This window comes from Cavenderia fasciculata (assembly GCF_000203815.1).
Source record: "Cavenderia fasciculata unplaced genomic scaffold Scf_Dfasci-G-b-285a01.f1-5, whole genome shotgun sequence".
NCBI lineage: Eukaryota > Evosea > Eumycetozoa > Acytosteliales > Cavenderiaceae > Cavenderia > Cavenderia fasciculata.
Genome location: NW_004457708.1, coordinates 840,328 through 859,972, shown reverse-complemented (window position 1 = coordinate 859,972; position 19,645 = coordinate 840,328). Strand labels below are relative to the sequence as shown.

The window sequence follows — 19,645 nt, the reverse complement described above, 5'->3', positions numbered from 1 at the left end:
CGTCAGACTTATCACATTTTCTTTTTTAAAAATTGGAGGGAAAAAGCACCAAGATGTCTTTTTCAAAATCATATTAATTTAAATTAAGTCAGTGAAATGAATTGAAAGACACAACTACAAGTAGCACTACAGAGATCTGCTGCCGAGAACCAGCAAGTGTCGCGAGTCATGATGCCGAATGCATTCATTCAAAAATATCTTATTTCTGATAAGATCAGTCTGAAAAGAGAACAAACATGTTACGAGCAACATAGGGAGATTGCAACGTTGGCAACTTTTGGTTTACCTTAACGGTATTATAATGCTCGCACCCCTTTAAAGCCTTTATGGTGTAGGATGAAATCCCCCCCTATCCTTCTAAAGGCTCATCACCCTCATTTCATACATCAACTGCATTTCACCCCCTCCCTCTCTAGATCAACCTGTGCAGCAGTTTTGGTGGGTAGGGGGTTGGTTTTGAGTCAAGACAGCAGGTAATCCAATTACAGCATAAAATGTGATGATGACGATCATGCATGTTGATAACTGTTTCAATTATTCTTTGATAAACTAGTTTAATTATCAAAAGGAAGAAGATGTAATTATAAATCTTAAACCACAACGCTTTAATAATCAATCTGTTCATTCTCACCATCAAGAATATTATTCATATCATATTTGTATGTAGATATATATATATACCAATTAAATATAAATATACTTATACTTGTACTCTGTTTACCATATCATATCATAGAGAAAATGAAATATAGTAGTATAGTAATTATTTTTTGGTTGTAGTTGTATTTGGAGATTTATTGGCCACCAATGCATTACAACAACCAAAAACAATAGTAGATCCATGGATTGTAGATGATCGATTATGGTTGTATCAAGCCATTTTAAATGGTACACATGTACCAACACTATTTGGTAATGATAATAAGGGCAATTATTTATATGGCTTGGATATCCAGATGGGCTGGCAATTTCAATCGGGTCGTCTCAACGATCACCAACAACAGGCTATTCCACTGACCGCATGGTGGGGTGACATGAACTACTATCTCTCTGTCATCCCTTATTTGGGTGCGCTACGAGTTGGACTAGTCCCACAAGTCACCATTACATGGCCATCTATCAACTCGACCAATATCGCTGGTAAATTCTGCACCAACTATGTATTATGTTCAAGTAATGTAAAGGATATAGTTGATGATTGGGTCGACTATTTCACTCTAATTCAACAGTTTCAACAGACTCCACCGACCAACTTGACAACTGCCAAAACTCAATTATTGACAGTCATGTGGAAAGCACATACTTCATCGATCGAGTATGCTGCCACTATGTTTCCAAGCGAACTTGCATTACTCGGTTCGAAAGAATCCAAGTTTGGTAATGGGTGGGGTAATTTTGTAGAGGTGTTGGCCATCATCCAATTTGAAACCAATTTTACTCAAGTAACAGAATTCTCTACTTCTCTTCCACCACGTCGTCTTCGATTCTTTGACATACCGCCATTCATTGTCGATATGACCAAAGAACAAAACAACGTGGTTGCCAGTATCCTCGGAGTCAATGAAATGGTCACCAAGTTGCCTCTTGTCTGGTCAGCCTTTTTAGAGACACTCAAATTAATGATGAAAAATCCTCAATGTCAAACTCTCATCTCTAATGCCTTTCAATCTTATCTATCATCTCCATTCTCAACTTTAATTGAAACCTTTTTAGAAATATTAAAAGGTTGTTAGTAATATTAAATAGCAATAATAATAATAATAGTAATAATAATAAATATTGTAAAGTGACCAACCCGACCTTGCTCGAACAAACCAACAAACAAAACCCCGACACGATTAATAAAACATCGATTAATTAATTTTGTTCATACTATAGTATCATTAGTATCATTATTTATTATGTTTGTTGTATTCTATTATTATGTTTGTTTATGTGTGTCTTGTCATAAATGTCACTCTCAAATAAATATGGAAAAAGTGGGGTGTGTTCCAAATTTTTGGAATACAAAATAATAATAACATTTATTTATTTATTTATTTGATAAATTGATTGTAACATTTATTCACAGAATATTATTAGTATCTTTATTATGAAATCTAAAAGATTAATTTATTTCATAGTTGTATTGCTAATAGTATTATTAATAAAGAGTGTCAATGTATTTTAAATTAATTCAAAAAAAGGAAGATCTTAATTTTAAAAAATTAAATTAATTAATTTTAATAATTTAGGGATTTAGAAGAGGTCATATGATTGATCATTCAATTTCCAGAGATAGTAGTATACCAAATGATATAGAAATATGTATTCAACCACCAAAAAGAGATTCCGAATTTGCCAATAGATTCGATGAAAAGTCAGGCGAAGGATTCTTGACATGGAGTTTAATTAACCAATTTTACGAACGATCAGGTGATATTCAAGATTTATTTGTATCTCTTAATCTTTGTAATCCCGCTCTCATGTCACATTCAATGTTATTATCTGTATCACATTTTTATATTCCAAAAAATGATGGCGATCGTCATCAACAATAAATAATAATAATAACAAGCAAGAAGAAGAAGTATTATTACAAAACATAGGTATTTTCCTTGGAATTTTATTTATTCTTCTGAAGTCATTGGCGACTTGGTATTGGGCGCTTAGAACATTCAAACGAAGTTGCGTGGAAGTCGTTAAATCCACGACGACACGCTTCAGAAGTGAGATATTTATTTGATTTTTTTAAAATTTTTAATGAATGGAGCGGAAGAGGGGGGTAGACCTGCTGTTTAAAAACTGTCGTTTGCAAATCATTCAAACTCCATCAATCTTTCGCGCACTCATTCTATTCTTTTCTATTTGCAAACTTAGTAATCAAATCATTATTTTATCAGTATATATTTATTATTTATATCTATCTATAATTGTAATACTACTACTTTAGAGTAAAGAACAACTTATATATAGAGAGAGAGAGAGAGAATGATGAAAGTTACTCAATTAATACTATCAATTATAGTATGCATTTTATTATTAAATGTTGGATTGGGAGAATCAAAGAAATATTTCAAGATGGGTGGTAATGAATTAAAGGATTTCAAGCCTGTCAAGGAAGCACCCAATCAAGGCAAATGGGAACCTAGAACCAAGGAAGACATTATCAAAAAGGTACCACAATGGAACGAACGTCTTGCTAGACTCCGTCAACAAGTCGGTCCAGCCAACCAATCCAGTTTCTTGGTCACTGATCTTCCAGGTCTAGACCCATCAACCGATATTGTTCATTATGCCGGTCTCATCAACATCAATGAAACTTCAAATGGAAATATCTTCTTTTGGTTCATTCAAGCTAATGTTTCAAACCCTGAAACTGCTCCAGTTGCTATTTGGATTAATGGTGTAAGTTCAATATATAATAATATAATATAATATATAGTATCATAATGATTAATCTTTACTTTTAATATTGTAGGGACCTGGTTGTTCAAGTATGGATGGTTTATTCCTTGAGAATGGTCCATTCCGTCTTTCACCAAATGATACTGAATCTGCCAACTTCACCGTTTCCATTAACCCAAGTTCATGGCATAATGTTGCCAATATCCTATACATTGGTACGAATGTTTGTTTTATTGTCCTTGATATTTGATTTAATACATAATATTAACATATTTATTAATTTATTATTTTAGATGAACCTGTTGGAACTGGTTTATCATATGTTGATGATGACAGTGGTTTAGCAGCATCCGATGAAGAATTGGAAACTGATTTCTACACTTTCCTTCAATCATGGTACAATGTTTTTGATAACTTTACTGGCAATGATCTTTACATTTCTGGTGGTATGTATAAATTGAAAGATAGATATCTTTATGAATAAGAGTTTATATTCATTTTGAATTTCTATTTTGTTTTTTTCTAGAATCATATGCTGGACATTATATTCCACATTATTCAAATTTCATTCTTACAATGAATGATCAAATCCAAAACAACTCATTGAATGGCACCATCATTAATTTGAAGGGTGTTGCAATTGGAAATGGTTGGACTCATCCAGTTGTTCAATACGAATCATACTCGACTGTTGCCTATGCCGCCGGTATCATCAACAACAAGCAAGTCAACTATTACAACTCTTTAATCTCTTCGTGTCAAGACCAAATCAACAACAACGTATTGGACTCGCCAGAATGTGACAATGTCATGGGTCAATTGTCCAATGACTCTGGTGCCCCAGGTACCACCTTTGTCAATGTCTATGATATTAGATTGTACGATCCAACTGGTGGATCTGCATGGCCACTCCCAGGTGTCGACTATGAAGCCGACTATTTGAACAATCCAATCGTTCGTGAAGCCATCCACGCCAGTTTAGTCCCACACCCATGGGCCGAGTGTAACGACACTGTCAACTCTGTTGTTTTCGGTCAAGATGCTTCTAGTTTATACCTTTTCCCAGATTTACTCGCACGTATTCGTGTCTTGTTGTATGTAGTTAAATAATAATAATAATAATAATAATCTTAATTACAAACTATCCTAATAATTTTTTATTTTTTTAAAATTTTAGATACAATGGACAATTTGATTTAATTTGTAATCATGTTGGAACAACTGAATATTTGGATGTTCTTGAATGGTCAGGTGCTGCTGAATGGAAGGCTGCCAACTCTAGTGTTTGGACTGCTCCAAAGGACGGTTTCACCCAAACTGCAGGTTATACCCGTTCCTCACAAAACTTGACTTATTTGTTGGTACTTGGTGGTTCACATATGGTATGTTAAAAATTATATATTTATATATATATATATATAAATATTCCATACTAGTATTAGTATACTTACTTATTATCTTTATTATTATTTATTTATCTTTATTTAGGTACCAATGGATCAACCAGAATTTACATTTGATATGATTCGTCGTTTCATTTCCAACGAAACCTATGCCGACGCTCCTCAATCTGTTGGTACTGAAGATAACTCATCATCCAAGTCATTGACTGAAAAGATGTGGATTGGAATTATCATTGGTTGTTTCATTGGTGGTGTCTTTATCGGTGCTCTTTTCATGTTGATAATTGGCAGAGTCAGATCCCATCATCATTCCCACTACCATAGAATCCAATAAATTAAATAAATAAATCATACACCCCCTCCCTTTAAACTTGATCTCACATATATTAATCCAAAAATAATATTATTTATCTTTTGAATAATAATATTTTTTGTCACATGACAATAGATCCTTAAATTTAAAGAAACAACACTACAAAAAATAAAATTGTGAAATAATATATTAATTATGTTTTACAATTTGGTAAATATCCCTAACCCTGGGACTGACAACAGTCATATATTAAAATAATATATATTAATTCTTTTTTGTTTTTTTGTTTTTTTTTTTTACTCATTCATGACCATCACCGAAATTGCTTCAACTGCATTCAAACTAAACTAATCAATAACCCTACCTAATACACCACCGCTTTTTGTCTTTATACGCATCAACAACTACTTGGTATTCATATATATACACACAAAACATTAACATTGTACATTAACTTTAATCATCATCATCATTACTCTAATACAAAGAAAAGATAATATAATTTATAGTAGAGATCAATTACCATTCTCTCAACCAATTGAATACTCAACAACAGCAACAACAACATCACAGTAGTTATATATATATATATAAATATACAAACATCGAATCATCTTGGACCAACAACAACAACAAACATATATACAATCAATATTTTACATCACTAGATAAACCGTAGCGCATATTTCAACCTCCCTATACCTCTCTTGTACATTTAATTTATTTATTTAATACTCTAGTAATAATCAATCCTCCCTCCTCCTCCTCCTCTACCAACAACATCAACAACAACAATAATAACAAACAATAGTAGCAGCATCATTTCAAAAATCATTATTCTATTCAAAACAAAATGTCTTCACCAAATAGAAGAAGAGACCTTGATCTCACAAAGCTGTATGTAAACACAAAGTTTTAGATATATAAATAATCAATAGTATAATAACTAACCAATTCTGTTTCATTCATTCTTTTGTTTCTTGATCGTTTCAATTTTGTTCTATGGTGGTGATTCTTTCATTCTACTTTACAAACAAAAAAAATATATTTGTTTTTTTTTTCCAATTAGAATGATGAGTAATTATGAAGTAACAATGGCAGCAGAATCAATGGCAGAGTTTTATGTAAAGTTTACTGGACCATCTGATTCACCGTATCATGGTGGTTCGTGGAAAGTTAGAGTGGAATTACCACCCAACTATCCCTATAAATCTCCATCGATAGGGTTCATCAACAAGATATATCATCCAAATGTAGACTTGGCATCGGGGTCTGTGTGCTTGGACGTTATCAATCAAACCTGGAGTCCAATGTTTGACCTCATCAATATTTTTGAAGTATTCCTTCCCCAACTATTATTATATCCAAATCCATCCGATCCTTTAAATGGTGAAGCTGCTTCTTTATTATTAAAAGAACCAGAAAAATATAAACAAAAAGTTAAAGGTATGAACTATTATTATTATTATTATTATTATTGATGATACATTATTTTATACTTTACTTTTATTAACAATATTGGTTATTTTTCTAGAATTTGTAAATAAATATGCTTCAGAGAATAGTCAACAAGAAGACAGCGAGTCGGAAAGTGATCTAAGTTCCTATTCAGACGATGATTCTGATGCAAATCTCGATGACGATAGCGATAACGATAACGACACAAAGACAAAGTTCCCAATAGACATTTAGTTAATTCTCCTCCCTCCTCTCTCAACAGGAATACTATAATTTTTCTCCCTTCCTCAATCACTCCTCCAAACTACTGCCAATAATACTTTCAACTTTACAACAACTACAACTACAACAACAACAACAACTATTTTAAAATCCAACAAAAAGTCAAAAAGATAGCACCACCAACACCTACCCTCCCAAAAAAGAATGTATTTGGCCAACCATTGGAGTTTTGCATGAATATAATGCTCAATCAACTTGCCTCATTCTTCTAAACCATTTTGTATATAAAAGATAGTTTTTTCAACACATCAATAATTGTGCATTTATATTAAATGTTTGATTTAATACTCGCTTGTATTATTATTATTCAATTATTTTCTAGTTTTCCAATATTTGTCAAGAAGTAGGAAGAATAAGCAACCTATAGTATTATAAAGTGAACGAACAAAGAGAATAATATGAAACCTTTATTTACGTTTAGTATATTTTTGAAAGAAAAGATGTCAGATCTTTCATTTAATTAGGCCCAGAAATATATACTAAAAATCGAGCAATGTACTAGAAATCTTTTAAAATTGAGCAACCCACAACTTTATAAATGAAAAAGATAGTTAATATTATATATATAGGGGTTTGTAATAAATCTTATTCCAATTAATTTACCTGATCATCATATAGTCCGTTCCAGTATCCAATCGCACCCTCCTTATAAAAGAGGTATTGGAGGGGATCTTGGCCTGGTGTAGAAGGATACGCCTTGGCGGCGCCAAGATTAATGATTTGGAAACCAGCGTGATGGGATACTATAGAATTGTTTCAATGGAATAAGTTAAGTTAATTAAATGAGCTAGGGACTAGTATAGTATGTGATTGATGTGTAGCTGTTTGAATCTTACCAGTTTTAAATTGCCAAAGGAAATTTGCAGATCCATCTTGGGTATGTTGACAAACCAAGGATTTTGGTGCATATCCACAGTAAGTATTTCCTAAGCCCCTCAAATAGAAGGTGCCGCTTTGGGGTGCTGGTTCAATATTAAATTGTAAAAAGCCGTGATTATAATCATAATCATTGATACATGGTGCATCATTATTCTGTGTCTGGTTCAAGTAAAGTCCAGCTGCAAATAAAAAAAATTGGTGTTTTTTAATAAAAATAAACTATTAGTAAAAATGGTTTTCTTAATTTGTTATTATTATTATTGTTATTATTACATACTTTTACAATGCTTGATCATAAATGATCTATCGGTTGGAATTTTAGAGATATCGACAGTGTAGGTTTCAACCAACCATTGTTGTAGCATGTTGGTGGGAGATTCTACTGTGAACCAGACAGGGGTTCCTGGATTACCAGCGGTTAGAACACCACTGGATCCACTCGCCCAAACCTTGACGGTCAAGGGATTTTGCTGAACGACAGTGGCGTTGATTTTGTGTGCATCATCGGGTTGATCAGTCGAGGTTTTGATAGAGTAATCACTGGACCATTGTAAAGTTCTTGATTGAACTCTACCACTGTCCTTGTCATTGAACGAGTTGATCAAAGTGATACCATAACCGCCTGCTTGATTTGGTGCTATTGTCCAATACTGTCCAAGGTTCAGTGGATCATAGGGAATTGAACTTCCTTCGGTACAATAGACTGGATTATTCTCCTTGGCTGGACTTTGGGCGGTAAGGAAAGTACCTCTTGTTGCCCCTCCTTCCATATTTCTAACTCTTAAAAAGTATGTATCTAATAGTAAGAAAAAAAAAAGGTTAAATAAAAAAAAAAAAAGGATTATTATTCCTTAAATATAAAAATAATATCGATGGATATATGTACCAGAATATTTATCAAGATTTGGAGTAGTGTAGACATATTGATTGGTGATAGGGGTAAATTGTTGTCCATTATCAGTCTCAATTCTTAGATGCCACCATAGGGGATGATTTACGTCCAAAACATGGGCTGGATCCAAGTCTGCCAAGATGACTAGATTGGAATGACCATAAACACCTTCTTTCTTGCCTCCAAAATAACATTCTACACCTATGGATGTTTGAAAAAAAAATGTTATTAAATTGGTATTATAAAATCAAATATATAAATGTGAGTAAATACCAGCATCGACATAATTATTGGTATTTGGAATCTAAATATATGGTAATGGTAAAGGAATTAGATTAGGTGAATCTATAATAAATCATCATTGAGAATATATAGTTACCTTGAATACCCATTCGATCTCTCCAACAGCAAGTCCCAAGTATGATCCTGCGGCAACTCCAGAGCCACCTTCCTCCCAATCGTCTATAGATAAATTGAAATAAAGAATTAATATGATTGAAGTGATTATAATAATAATTCATGAAATACAAACTCATCTGATAGCCTTGGGCTTCCAAAGCGCTTTGATAATCATCACGATGAGATCCAAATTGGGTTTTGTTCATTACGGCGCCAGGTCCTTTTACCTTTTGTATATTTAAAAAGAATGATGAAAAAATAGCTAATTAGTGACAGATCAAAAGTTTGTACAGGTGATATCTTTAATATTCTTACTCTGGTGGTGAACCAAATAGCACAAGCCGATTGGGACTGAGTTGAATTAGGTTTTAATTCAAAGGTTGGTCCTGCTATAGCAAAGAAGGTTACCGGGAAAGGACAAGCATTTCTTACTGTCAATTTGTCAATTGCCATTCTATTCTAATATATCTATTAATCGTTTGAAATAAAAATGTTGATGATTTAAAAGAGTGAATGAATTCTCCTTAAATAGTTTACTATTCTAATTTGCATAGTATTAGATATTTGATATGCAAATATTTTTTGCCCACCCAATCGATAATATCTCTCGAGACACACGAGAAAAATAAACGCATAAACGGTGAAGTCTTTCATAGTCCTGTTCCCTCAGGCCAAAAAAGGGGCGGGTTGTAAAAAGTCAACGAAAGATTGTCTGGGCGGTCACAACAGTACACGTGTTAATCTGAAGATGGACAAGCAATCCGTGTGTAGTCACACCAAAATTCTATAGATTAGTTGAACAAGAACAATCAATGACGATTTATTGCAGTGCACCACCATAAAAATGAAATATATAAATGAAATAAAAATAAATAAACAAATTTGATAAGGATATCGAACAAGATTCGAACCTAGTAATCTTGATTTTGTTATTTAAATTTACCAATTTGAATCATCTCCCTCTAAAAGTTTGGCTCTAAATTCAAATCAACCTATTCGAGACGTTCATTAGGATTGCCGAGAAAATATTGGAAACTAGGATAATAAATATTTATAATATATTTTTATAGAAATGATTAAAATTGTTATGTTACTGATTGGAGTGAAGCAGAAGCATCAGATGATATATTATTTAATTAAACATATACAGTTGAAATATTATGGATCTTTATTATTCAATAACCTCGTTTCCAATATTTTCTAGGTATTGCCAATCGGTCATCCAACAAAATGGTTGATTTGAATTGATCAATAAATGGAGATTGAGTTTCAAAATAATGAATCATTTCATATTGTTTGACACAGTAACTCTTGATCTTGAGTATTGTCCTCTTTTGAAGAGTTGTAATGTTGAGTGATGATATAATGTGTTGGACCAATGCAAGTCGACCGAAAGCAGATGCTGAAACGATTGCATTTTCAATGTTTTGTTCTTGTTGCACTGTCAATAATCCTTTTTCCTCTTTTTGTTTGATGAGAATATCCACCAAGAACGAAACAATCTCAATTCTTGAGTTGAAACAAGATGATTCCAGTGCACTTGCAATGTCTACTTCTTCTTGTCGATTGTTGTATAAAAACTAAAAGGGAATAGATGTCAATAAAATAATATTAATATTTAAATAAAAGAGTCACTGATTGTGTATACATACTTGGACTATAACCAATCTTTTTTTTTTAGATGAAATGTCTTTTTGGTATCATCAATATGATAAATAAATAATGAAATCATTTAATGATATATATATATATGTCTTTGATTTTGATTCAAAATTATATTTCATCAGGACCAAGAATAAATTTTGATTTACCTTGACGTAGCAATTGTCGAATATGATGTTGAGTTTCGAAATAAATAGAGTCATTCAAAGAGTGATCCAATTGTTCAAGTTGAGTTTTAGATATGAGATTATTTGACCAAAGGAAATCGATAATTTCACAATCATGTGTTGGAGCAAGTACCTCTTTACTACATCCCTCACTACGATTCAAATATAGGAATTTGGCAGTTTCTAAATGTCCACCTCGGCATGCCCCATTCATAGCTTTAGTTGAGCACCCCTCTGTACGATTATAATGTAAAAACTAAATAAATAAATAAATAAATAAATAAATATTTTGAATTAGAAATATAAAATAAATATGTGATAATAAATTATAATTATATACTATACTTTAACAACATCTAAATGGCCACCAGAAGCAGCTCTATTCATTGCATCAATTGATGCACCTTCAGTACGATTTTCATGAAGGAATACAACAACATTTAAGCTCCCATTTTTTGACGCAAAATCCATTGCTGTTATTGTGCCTCCCTCAGTACGATTATAATGAAGAAACTAGTATTTAAAATTAATATTAAATATTAGAGTTAATAAATTATTTTCTTTTTTTTGACTTTCTTTTTTTTTTAATATTTAAATAATATTTAATTTAATATTTACTTTAACTATATTTAAATGGCCTTTGGTAGCAGCATAATCCATAGCTTTAGTCCATATATTTAAAGATGAATAGTGTTTATGAAAGAATTGAATAAATTCCAATAGACCTTGAGTAGCCGCACGATTGACAGCTAGTTTGGTTGGGACAGCTCCAAGCTTTTCATGTAGAAATGTTAAAATCTCCATACTAACAGAATGTGCTTCCTTTTTCCTCTTTTCAGGAAGTAGGAATATCATTAAATCATCGATTGCCTTTGATGTGCATCCTTCACTTCTTTTTTCATGTAGGAATTTCAAAACATCCAATCTATTGTGTCGAGCGGCATTATCCATAGCCAAAGATGTGCACCCTTCAGTGCGATGTGTATGTAGGAATTGTGTGATTTCCAATGAAGCTGAGGAATCCATAGCAATAGTTGTGCATCCCTCTGTACGATTAAAATGTAACCATTTTACTATATCAATGAATCCTTTCTCCGAGGCTCTATCCATCGCATCTGTATTACATCCTTCAGTTCTATTCTCATGTAAAAACTAAATACATATAAATATAAGTCTAAGTGTATATTAAACTACACATAAATAGATATAATATATATATATAAATACCTTTAGAACATCCAAATGACCTTGAGTAGCAGCGCTTGTAAATTTACCAAAAGATGTTGGATCACTTCTATTAAAGTGAAGAAACTAAAGAAATATAGATATATCATATATTAATGATTGTTTACAATTAAAGTTTGCGATCATGATATTTAAAATATACCTTTACTATTTCCAAATTTCCAGCATAAACAGCTGCACCAAAAGTATACTGATCACAACCTTCTGTTCTATTGTAATGAAGAAACTAAAGAAAGGAGAATTAATAATTAATTAGATATGGTTTGATTAATTAGATGGTTTGATTAGTTTTGCCGTCTTACCTTTACTATTTCAAAATGACCACCAAGAGCTGCACAACGAATAGCTTTATCAGAGCTAGTAGCACCATTTTTATGAAGATACATGACTACATCTAATCTACCGTTTCTACTTGCTTGTTCCATTGCATCGGAAGAGTAGTTTTCTATTTTGTATAGACTCAATAGCTCCATCACATCAATGTGTCCTTGTTCGGCAGCTGCTTGTTTGGCTCTGTTCAATCCTTCAATGTTTGGGTATCTCTTGATTAACAACTCCAATATATCACGATGACCAGAATGTCCAACATTTCTAGCGAGATATGAACAAACTTGATCTTGTGGATTAAAGTCTGGTGACCATTCCAATAGATGTTCAAATGTTGACAATGTAGCATTCTTGTGAAAACAGTATCTTGCTATTGTATGCCATCTTCTTTTAGGTAGTACATTGTCTCGAGGTGGTAGATAGTGTTTGATAAAATTCCATGGCATTGCATATCTTGTGATCATTGCAAGACGTGCTAATTTTATAATATCTCTTCCTTTTAAAACTTCATTATAGTTCGTATTTTCACCTTGGTCAGTACATCCTTTTAGTGATTGATTGAATATGATATGTCTAATATACGGTACTCTAAAAATAGAGATAAATGTTGTTGTTGTTGTTGTTGTTGTCATTTTGAGAATAAAGAATCATTGATGTGATGGTCATCCTCTATGAGTCATTCTTTTGTTGAATGTAAAGGTGTGGTGGGTATTGGTGAAAAGAAAAGATTATTAAGGTATTTGTCAAATAAGATTTTTAACGGACCGCGGTACAAAGACACTACTCAAACATGGAATTCCCCAAATTCCCTATATTTCTCCATTTGGACATGATATAAATAAAGTTTATATTAATATATACCTACCTACTTTACTTTTTAATTTATCACAAATGTGAGGAAACAAATAACATGGATGTGGGGCAGGACAAATCTTTCATATCACATGTCAAAGGGTCCTTTTCTTTGGTTATATTGAGTTAGTTTCATCACCGGTATCTTCCTCTTCTTCTTGATCTATTTATCTCTTTGTTGGTATATTAATATCACAATAAACAAACTGAGGAAAGAAAAATAAAACAAAATATTAACAAACTTCACCACAAGCACACCTTTTTTGGGTAAACTTTAAATTTGTATGCATTGCTAATCTCATTTCATTTAATTATGAAACAACAATAATAATAATAATAAGAATAAGAATAATAATAATAATAATAATAATATTAATACTGCCAAAGAAGAGAAAGATAGATAGTGAATAGCTAGAAAGAGTATCACTACAATATCATCAATATTAATATAATATAATAATAATACTATACTAAAAATAGAATAGAATATAGGCAGATGAGAATGAAGAGTGAAATGTATACAACAGATGATGTAGATGATACATCAAGAAGAGATAGAGATGGAGGATATAGTTATCTACCTTTGAACAATAATAATATAAATAGTAATAGTACTGGTATAAACAATATAAATGGACATCATCATTTGAATAATAGTAATGGTAGCATTAGTAGTAGTATACCAAATATACACTTTTATAGTCATAGAAAGGGAGGTGGTCTATTCAACAATAGCATTCATATGATGGGTGTACTTGGGTTGGTATCTTTGGCATTTTCTTTTTATCTTGCTTTTGGTAACATTGAGAGTGGCACTTGTGACATTTCAGCCAAGGTGTCTTGTAGCACCGTATTAAAGAGTAGCTTTGCAGAGATCTTGGGTGTCCCCGTCGCTATATTTGGTCTCACTTGGAATGCCGTCCTATTGTTTACCGTCTGGAGAGTCACCATCGATGACAAGGTTCCTCACTATATTTCATTTATCTATATTTGGTGTTCAATAGGTATTGGCTTTGTAATCTATTTTGTATGTCAAAACAAAACAAACAAACAAACAAACAAACAAACAAACAAACAAACAAACAAAAATATATATTCATTCATTCATTCATTCATTCATTCATTAATTCAATCAATATGTCTATCTACTACTACTACTATTTATTTAGGTTGCAGCAGAATTTATAATTGGAGCATTATGTCCATTTTGTACAGTTGTACATGTTATCAATGTAATAATGATGTACATTTCATTCCAATTGTACAATGATTTAAGAAATCCCCCCATTTTATCACAAACTGCCTCGCTGCTCAGACCAATGCTGATCAGTATAGTGTTGGTACACTTGGTGATTGTTGGATTGTTTTGGGCAGCCACCCCGGAAAAGCCAAGCGAACCCATCATGAATACATTTGCACGATGTCTTGGTGAACGACACATGGTGTTTTACGGATCGGATGGTTGCCACGCATGCAAGAAACAAAAAGAGCTGTTTGTCTATACCGGACAAGACGAGGCAAACTCACCATGGAAACATATTAGATTTGTCGAGTGTTTCAAGAATAACGAATGTCAACATCACAATATTGCGGGATACCCAACTTGGATTCGATTTGCCGATGCCAATCAAGAAAAAGAAATCGATCGTCATAAAGGTGTTATGAAACCAGAAGAATTATCTAAAATGTCTGGTTGTCCTTATAATCCTGATCAACAACAACAACAACAAAATAACAATAGTAATAATAATAGTAAATAATAGTATAGTTAGTAAATAATAATAATAATAATAAAGAGAAATAGTAAATAATAATTAGTTATAGATCGAAAGATCAAGATTTATAAAATAGAAAATAGAGATTAGAGGAATATTAAAATTAAAAAGATATCTTAACACATAATTCTGACACGCACATCCCCAGTTTTAGTGAAAAATCGGCACAAAAGACGAGAGTGATTTTATTTTGTAGACAAAAGTGTCATTCTACCTCTTTTACTTTTATTTTTTTTTGATATATCTTTCACCTTTATATTTGTTTATATATTATATATATATTGAGAAGGAGAGGAGAGAGAGAAGAAGATCTCAAAAGAAAAAAAGGGAAGAAGTGGATTGTTTAGGTTAAAATCAAATAGAGAGACAGAGAGTTAGTTTTAAACTATGTCTTCAGTTCATGTAGAAAATGAATTAAATCAATCGTCTTCATCAACATCATCAACAACATCAACCTCAAAACAACCTGTATATAATAATAATAATAATAATAATCTTTTTACAAATGCACAAACTACAAGTAGTCCATCAGAACATAATCGTCATAGACCAACTTCAACGAGTACTATATCATGGGATGATATGGATCCCAAGAAATACTATGGATATAATATGATATTTTGTTTGGCTATTGATGGCATGATGTATCCACTCGACGTTGTCCGTACTCGTCTGCAAGTACAGGGATCGTCGATTGTAGCACAAAACTTTCCACATTACAACGGTACGTGGGATGGTCTAAAGAGCATATCTCGTCTGGAAGGCTACAAAGGTTTCTATAGAGGTTTTATCAATTGCGAAGTTGGGTATCTATCATCAAAAATGGTCTATTTTGGTTGTTATGAACAATCAAAACAATATTTAAAGAATAATAACTTTGGTCATACTTCTTGTAAGAAATCATGAAACAGTGTATTCATTCATTGCATCACTTACCTCTTCTGACCATTATTAATCAATGTTTTATTTTAATTGTAGCTTATATATCAGGAGCATTGGCAGAATTATCATCGTTGGCCATTTGGGTACCATTCGATGTGACAACACAAAAGTGTCAGATTCAAGGTAAAACCAACAAATATGTCAATGCCTATGAAATATTTAAACAGTCGTACAATGAACGTGGCGTTAGAGGACTGTACAGAGGATTTGGTGCAACGATCATCCGTAACGTGCCCTACAGTGCCATTTGGTGGGGTACCTACGAACACTCTAAAGACATTTTACACAAGATTGACATTCGTGCCAAACTCGGCCTACCACAACGCAGCACCACACAGTATCTGGCAGTGTCAGAGAATGACCACGAGGTCGAAAATGAGGACCCTGTAGTCCACATGTTTGCAGGTTTCACCTCTGCCGTCATATCCACCGTCCTATGTAATCCATTCGATGTTATTAAAACTCGGTTACAAACTGGGTCATATCAATCTATTATAAATAATCAAACAACAACAACAACAGCCAACGTTAGCAACAATGCAACGTCGTCGTCGTCGTCGTCGAGATGGTCAATCATTCGACATTCACATTTCCTTCAAGTATTTACAGATACCATCAAAAGAGAAGGTGTCAAAGCACTTTGGAAAGGTATTGTTCCTTCTCTTATCACTTCTGCTCCCTATTCAATGATATCTATCATTGTCTATGAAGAAGTTAAAAAGTTATCTTTAAAATAAATCAAATTAAATTAATCAAAATAATAATAATAATATTTATAAATCCAATCTATTTATTTTTACATATCATAAAAGACAAACCATATCAATATTCCATTTGAAATAAATATCTTATCTTTAATTTGTAGCGGGTTATGAATTCTGGTGGCCATTCCAATAGATGTTCAAGTGTGACCATTCTAATTTATGTTCAAATATATTATTATTATTATGACTATACTATTAGTTTTAATCAAAATCAAATCATCATTGTTTATGTTCATTCATTAAAGGGTTGTAAATTTTACTGTTGGTTTACTGGAGACACCGAGCGGTTGGAGAACGCATCGAGGTACTATGAGTTACCTGTTACTCTGAGGTCTTGGTGTTATTCTTTCATCCTACCGTCTACTTGCTCTACAAAGAACTTGCATTTCAAGTGGCACTGTCTACAGTGAAGAAGACTTGATCTGCACCCCGATAAGCCCAAGAGACCATAAAACTATTATCATATGATCAATTTCGCTATAACACCCATGGACCATGCTTTGATCATGGGAACAAAAAAACAAACGAGAACTTTTTTTTGTTTTTTTTTTTGTTCTATCTATTATTATTATTATTTACATTAATTCAATCAATTTGATTGATTGGTTATTTATTTATTTGTTATTTATTATTTTAAAAGATCAGGATTATCATTCCAAAACTTGTCAGCAATGATATCAATGTGATCAATGACAAGACGTTTTTTAGATTTGGTGGTTGGTTCGTTGGTCCTTGAATCGATGCCTTGTTCGGTGACCATTTTTCGGTAGATTACAGACCCCTTGCGATACATTTGTGGTAGGTTGTTATAGTTGATATTGAATCGTGTGAATAGAATTTCGTTCTTGGCATCGGACAGTGTTCCGCATAATGTCTGCTCAGCCTCTTTGGGTGTGCATCCACCCTGTAACACCAATGCCCAGTAACACGTATTGTACATGTTGTTAATGTGAGTGTCTGCCTGTCTCCAACTCAAATAGTCTCGCATGTTTTGGTCGCTTGGATAACACACTGCACGTGAATCAAACGTCGGTGGATACTGTAACGCATACTCTCCAAAATACTCTTTCCAACGATACACAAATTGACTTGTAAAGTATGATACTATAGATGAAGATATTTTACTTGATCTTCTTTCAAATATATTACATGATTTTCTAATTACAAAGCTAAAACAGGAGAAATAGATAAGTCAAAAGTTGTGTAAACAGTATTATTATTATTATTATTATTAACCTACCTATATTCATCACTTTCACCAAAAGCAAGAACAATATCTGTAAATTCTTTTGATGTTTCAAGTGCACATCGATTCATTAGATTCAAACCTCTATCGTCGTTTGGTTTGGCGTATTCATGCTTTGTTGTGAATTTGTGGAATGATCTACCATCCACTCGAACCACTATCCAAGTATTTGGTATCAAAGTATCAGGCATTTCAAATGCCTTTACATATTCATATTTTGAGTTTGCCATAGATTACAAATATATGTATATCTCTATTTCTCTATCTCTTTAATTTAAAAATAGACTACTACTACTGCAAGTACCAGTACTTTTGAATGTGATGATTGTGACGAAAATGAATGAAAAAAAAAATATTTATTAAAAACGAGAGAATGGTCAGATGTGATCATTGCTTCAGGGGTCAAAGTAGCTGTGATTGAATCAATATAGATATATACTACTGGAGATGATGCAAAGAGGTTTATATTGTCTTGCAAACAAGACAAGTAAGTGAATAAACAAACAAACAGTGATAGATAGGTAAAAGAAAGTAACAACTAACACTCTAGTGTTATTTATCTTTACATGTTTTAGGATCATTATCAAATGTTTTAGTCAACAACAACAAATGTACAAATATAATGGGATCATTGGTTGGTCTTCAAACAACAACTTTAAATAAGACTACTACTTCTACTACTTCTACATCAACAAGAAACTATGCAACATTTAATGATAAGAAATTTGAAGCAATTAAGAAACGTAGAGATGAAGAGAAGCGTGCAGAAAAGATAGCAGCAGAACAAAAGTTTATTGAAGCTTCACGTCTTTCGATTCAAGACTTGTCGTTTGAAGACGCTTTGAATAACCTTCGTGACAAGTACAACAAGTATGCAGTGGTTGCCAACTCACAGATGACTACATTGTTCCGCAAGGCCGAAAACACAGACGAGCTCGAACAAGCACTTCTCTTTTACAAGTCTATTCGTAACGATCGTCCCGACTACTTTACAGACGAGCAGATTTCATTGCTCTTTTATGCATTTGAACGCAACAATGCAGTGATGTTGTGGGCCGACGTATTGATACACACTCACACCTTTCAAATCTTTGCCTCGGGTCAAACCGTCTCCAAGTCCATCTACCACCTCCTCCGTCTCGATTCGGAAGAGGCTACCCAAAAAGCCATCGAAATGTACCAGGACCGTCTCGTCCGTTACAGCGGCTTCTCCAACATCTTTATCGAGAATATTGCCTATGGTTTGAAACGTTCCAACAACACCGAGCGTATCTACTCGCTCTTGGCATTGGCTGACCCACGCGTCCACCTCAGTAGCGCTGCCGTCAAGACCATCCTCCGTGGCTCCTTTGCCTCTGACACCACCAAACAAGCACTCGACGTTCTCGCTCCATACCTCCCCTCTGTCAAGAGAACCGACGGTATCTACCACTCCACCATTCTCATGGCCAAAATCATTGCCAACAATCCACAAGAAGAATCTCAACAACAAGAAGCTCAAGAAATCTACAAATCTTGGGATGCCAAACAACAACAATTGTTTAAAGAAAAGATAAACTCGGAAATTGAAAAAGAAAATCATAAAGATTCCTTAAATAATTTTATTAATCAAATTTAAAAAGGAAAAGAAAGAAATAAGATTTAAATAATTA

The 19,645-nt window shown here is 33.0% G+C and overlaps 9 protein-coding genes across 9 annotated transcripts; 6 read left to right on the top strand and 3 right to left on the bottom strand.

Moving 5' to 3' along the window:
* Positions 1 to 171: 171 nt before the first annotated feature.
* DFA_04034 (uncharacterized protein) lies at positions 172 to 2,540 on the top strand (the record flags this gene model as incomplete). The annotated part of the gene is made up of 5 exons (XM_004366387.1): positions 172 to 270; positions 569 to 659; positions 781 to 1,728; positions 2,124 to 2,161; positions 2,235 to 2,540. 5 exons carry the CDS (start codon positions 172 to 174, stop codon positions 2,538 to 2,540), a joined length of 1,482 nt encoding a protein of 493 aa, XP_004366444.1.
* A 433-nt stretch (positions 2,541 to 2,973) lies between these two features.
* On the top strand, positions 2,974 to 5,901 carry DFA_04033 (peptidase S10 family protein; the record flags this gene model as incomplete). Its single annotated transcript, XM_004366386.1, has 8 exons — positions 2,974 to 3,387; positions 3,461 to 3,602; positions 3,681 to 3,833; positions 3,914 to 4,481; positions 4,565 to 4,769; positions 4,876 to 5,066; positions 5,613 to 5,675; positions 5,844 to 5,901. 8 exons carry the CDS (start codon positions 2,974 to 2,976, stop codon positions 5,899 to 5,901), a joined length of 1,794 nt encoding a protein of 597 aa, XP_004366443.1.
* Positions 5,902 to 5,956: 55 nt separating this feature from the next.
* DFA_04032 (Putative E2) lies at positions 5,957 to 6,795 on the top strand (the record flags this gene model as incomplete). Its single annotated transcript, XM_004366385.1, has 3 exons — positions 5,957 to 6,000; positions 6,173 to 6,549; positions 6,638 to 6,795. 3 exons carry the CDS (start codon positions 5,957 to 5,959, stop codon positions 6,793 to 6,795), a joined length of 579 nt encoding a protein of 192 aa, XP_004366442.1.
* Positions 6,796 to 7,150: 355 nt separating this feature from the next.
* Positions 7,151 to 9,466, bottom strand: DFA_04031 (uncharacterized protein; the record flags this gene model as incomplete). The annotated part of the gene is made up of 9 exons (XM_004366384.1): positions 7,151 to 7,204; positions 7,447 to 7,586; positions 7,680 to 7,901; positions 8,000 to 8,518; positions 8,609 to 8,794; positions 8,888 to 8,918; positions 8,994 to 9,076; positions 9,147 to 9,240; positions 9,329 to 9,466. The coding sequence occupies 9 exons, from the start codon at positions 9,464 to 9,466 to the stop codon at positions 7,151 to 7,153; spliced, it is 1,467 nt and encodes a 488-aa protein (XP_004366441.1).
* A 722-nt stretch (positions 9,467 to 10,188) lies between these two features.
* On the bottom strand, positions 10,189 to 13,568 carry DFA_04030 (uncharacterized protein; the record flags this gene model as incomplete). Its single annotated transcript, XM_004366383.1, has 8 exons — positions 10,189 to 10,571; positions 10,825 to 11,098; positions 11,188 to 11,355; positions 11,461 to 11,994; positions 12,070 to 12,153; positions 12,230 to 12,313; positions 12,390 to 13,002; positions 13,525 to 13,568. 8 exons carry the CDS (start codon positions 13,566 to 13,568, stop codon positions 10,189 to 10,191), a joined length of 2,184 nt encoding a protein of 727 aa, XP_004366440.1.
* A 200-nt stretch (positions 13,569 to 13,768) lies between these two features.
* On the top strand, positions 13,769 to 15,070 carry DFA_04029 (uncharacterized protein; the record flags this gene model as incomplete). Its single annotated transcript, XM_004366382.1, has 3 exons — positions 13,769 to 14,293; positions 14,436 to 15,018; positions 15,039 to 15,070. 3 exons carry the CDS (start codon positions 13,769 to 13,771, stop codon positions 15,068 to 15,070), a joined length of 1,140 nt encoding a protein of 379 aa, XP_004366439.1.
* A 358-nt stretch (positions 15,071 to 15,428) lies between these two features.
* Positions 15,429 to 17,215, top strand: mcfJ (mitochondrial substrate carrier family protein; the record flags this gene model as incomplete). Its single annotated transcript, XM_004366381.1, has 4 exons — positions 15,429 to 15,933; positions 16,020 to 16,696; positions 16,849 to 16,996; positions 17,079 to 17,215. The coding sequence occupies 4 exons, from the start codon at positions 15,429 to 15,431 to the stop codon at positions 17,213 to 17,215; spliced, it is 1,467 nt and encodes a 488-aa protein (XP_004366438.1).
* A 160-nt stretch (positions 17,216 to 17,375) lies between these two features.
* Positions 17,376 to 18,223, bottom strand: thg1 (tRNA-histidine guanylyltransferase 1; the record flags this gene model as incomplete). The annotated part of the gene is made up of 2 exons (XM_004366380.1): positions 17,376 to 17,916; positions 17,988 to 18,223. 2 exons carry the CDS (start codon positions 18,221 to 18,223, stop codon positions 17,376 to 17,378), a joined length of 777 nt encoding a protein of 258 aa, XP_004366437.1.
* Positions 18,224 to 18,443: 220 nt separating this feature from the next.
* DFA_04026 (uncharacterized protein) lies at positions 18,444 to 19,611 on the top strand (the record flags this gene model as incomplete). The annotated part of the gene is made up of 2 exons (XM_004366379.1): positions 18,444 to 18,480; positions 18,569 to 19,611. 2 exons carry the CDS (start codon positions 18,444 to 18,446, stop codon positions 19,609 to 19,611), a joined length of 1,080 nt encoding a protein of 359 aa, XP_004366436.1.
* Between the last annotated feature and the right edge of the window lie 34 nt (positions 19,612 to 19,645).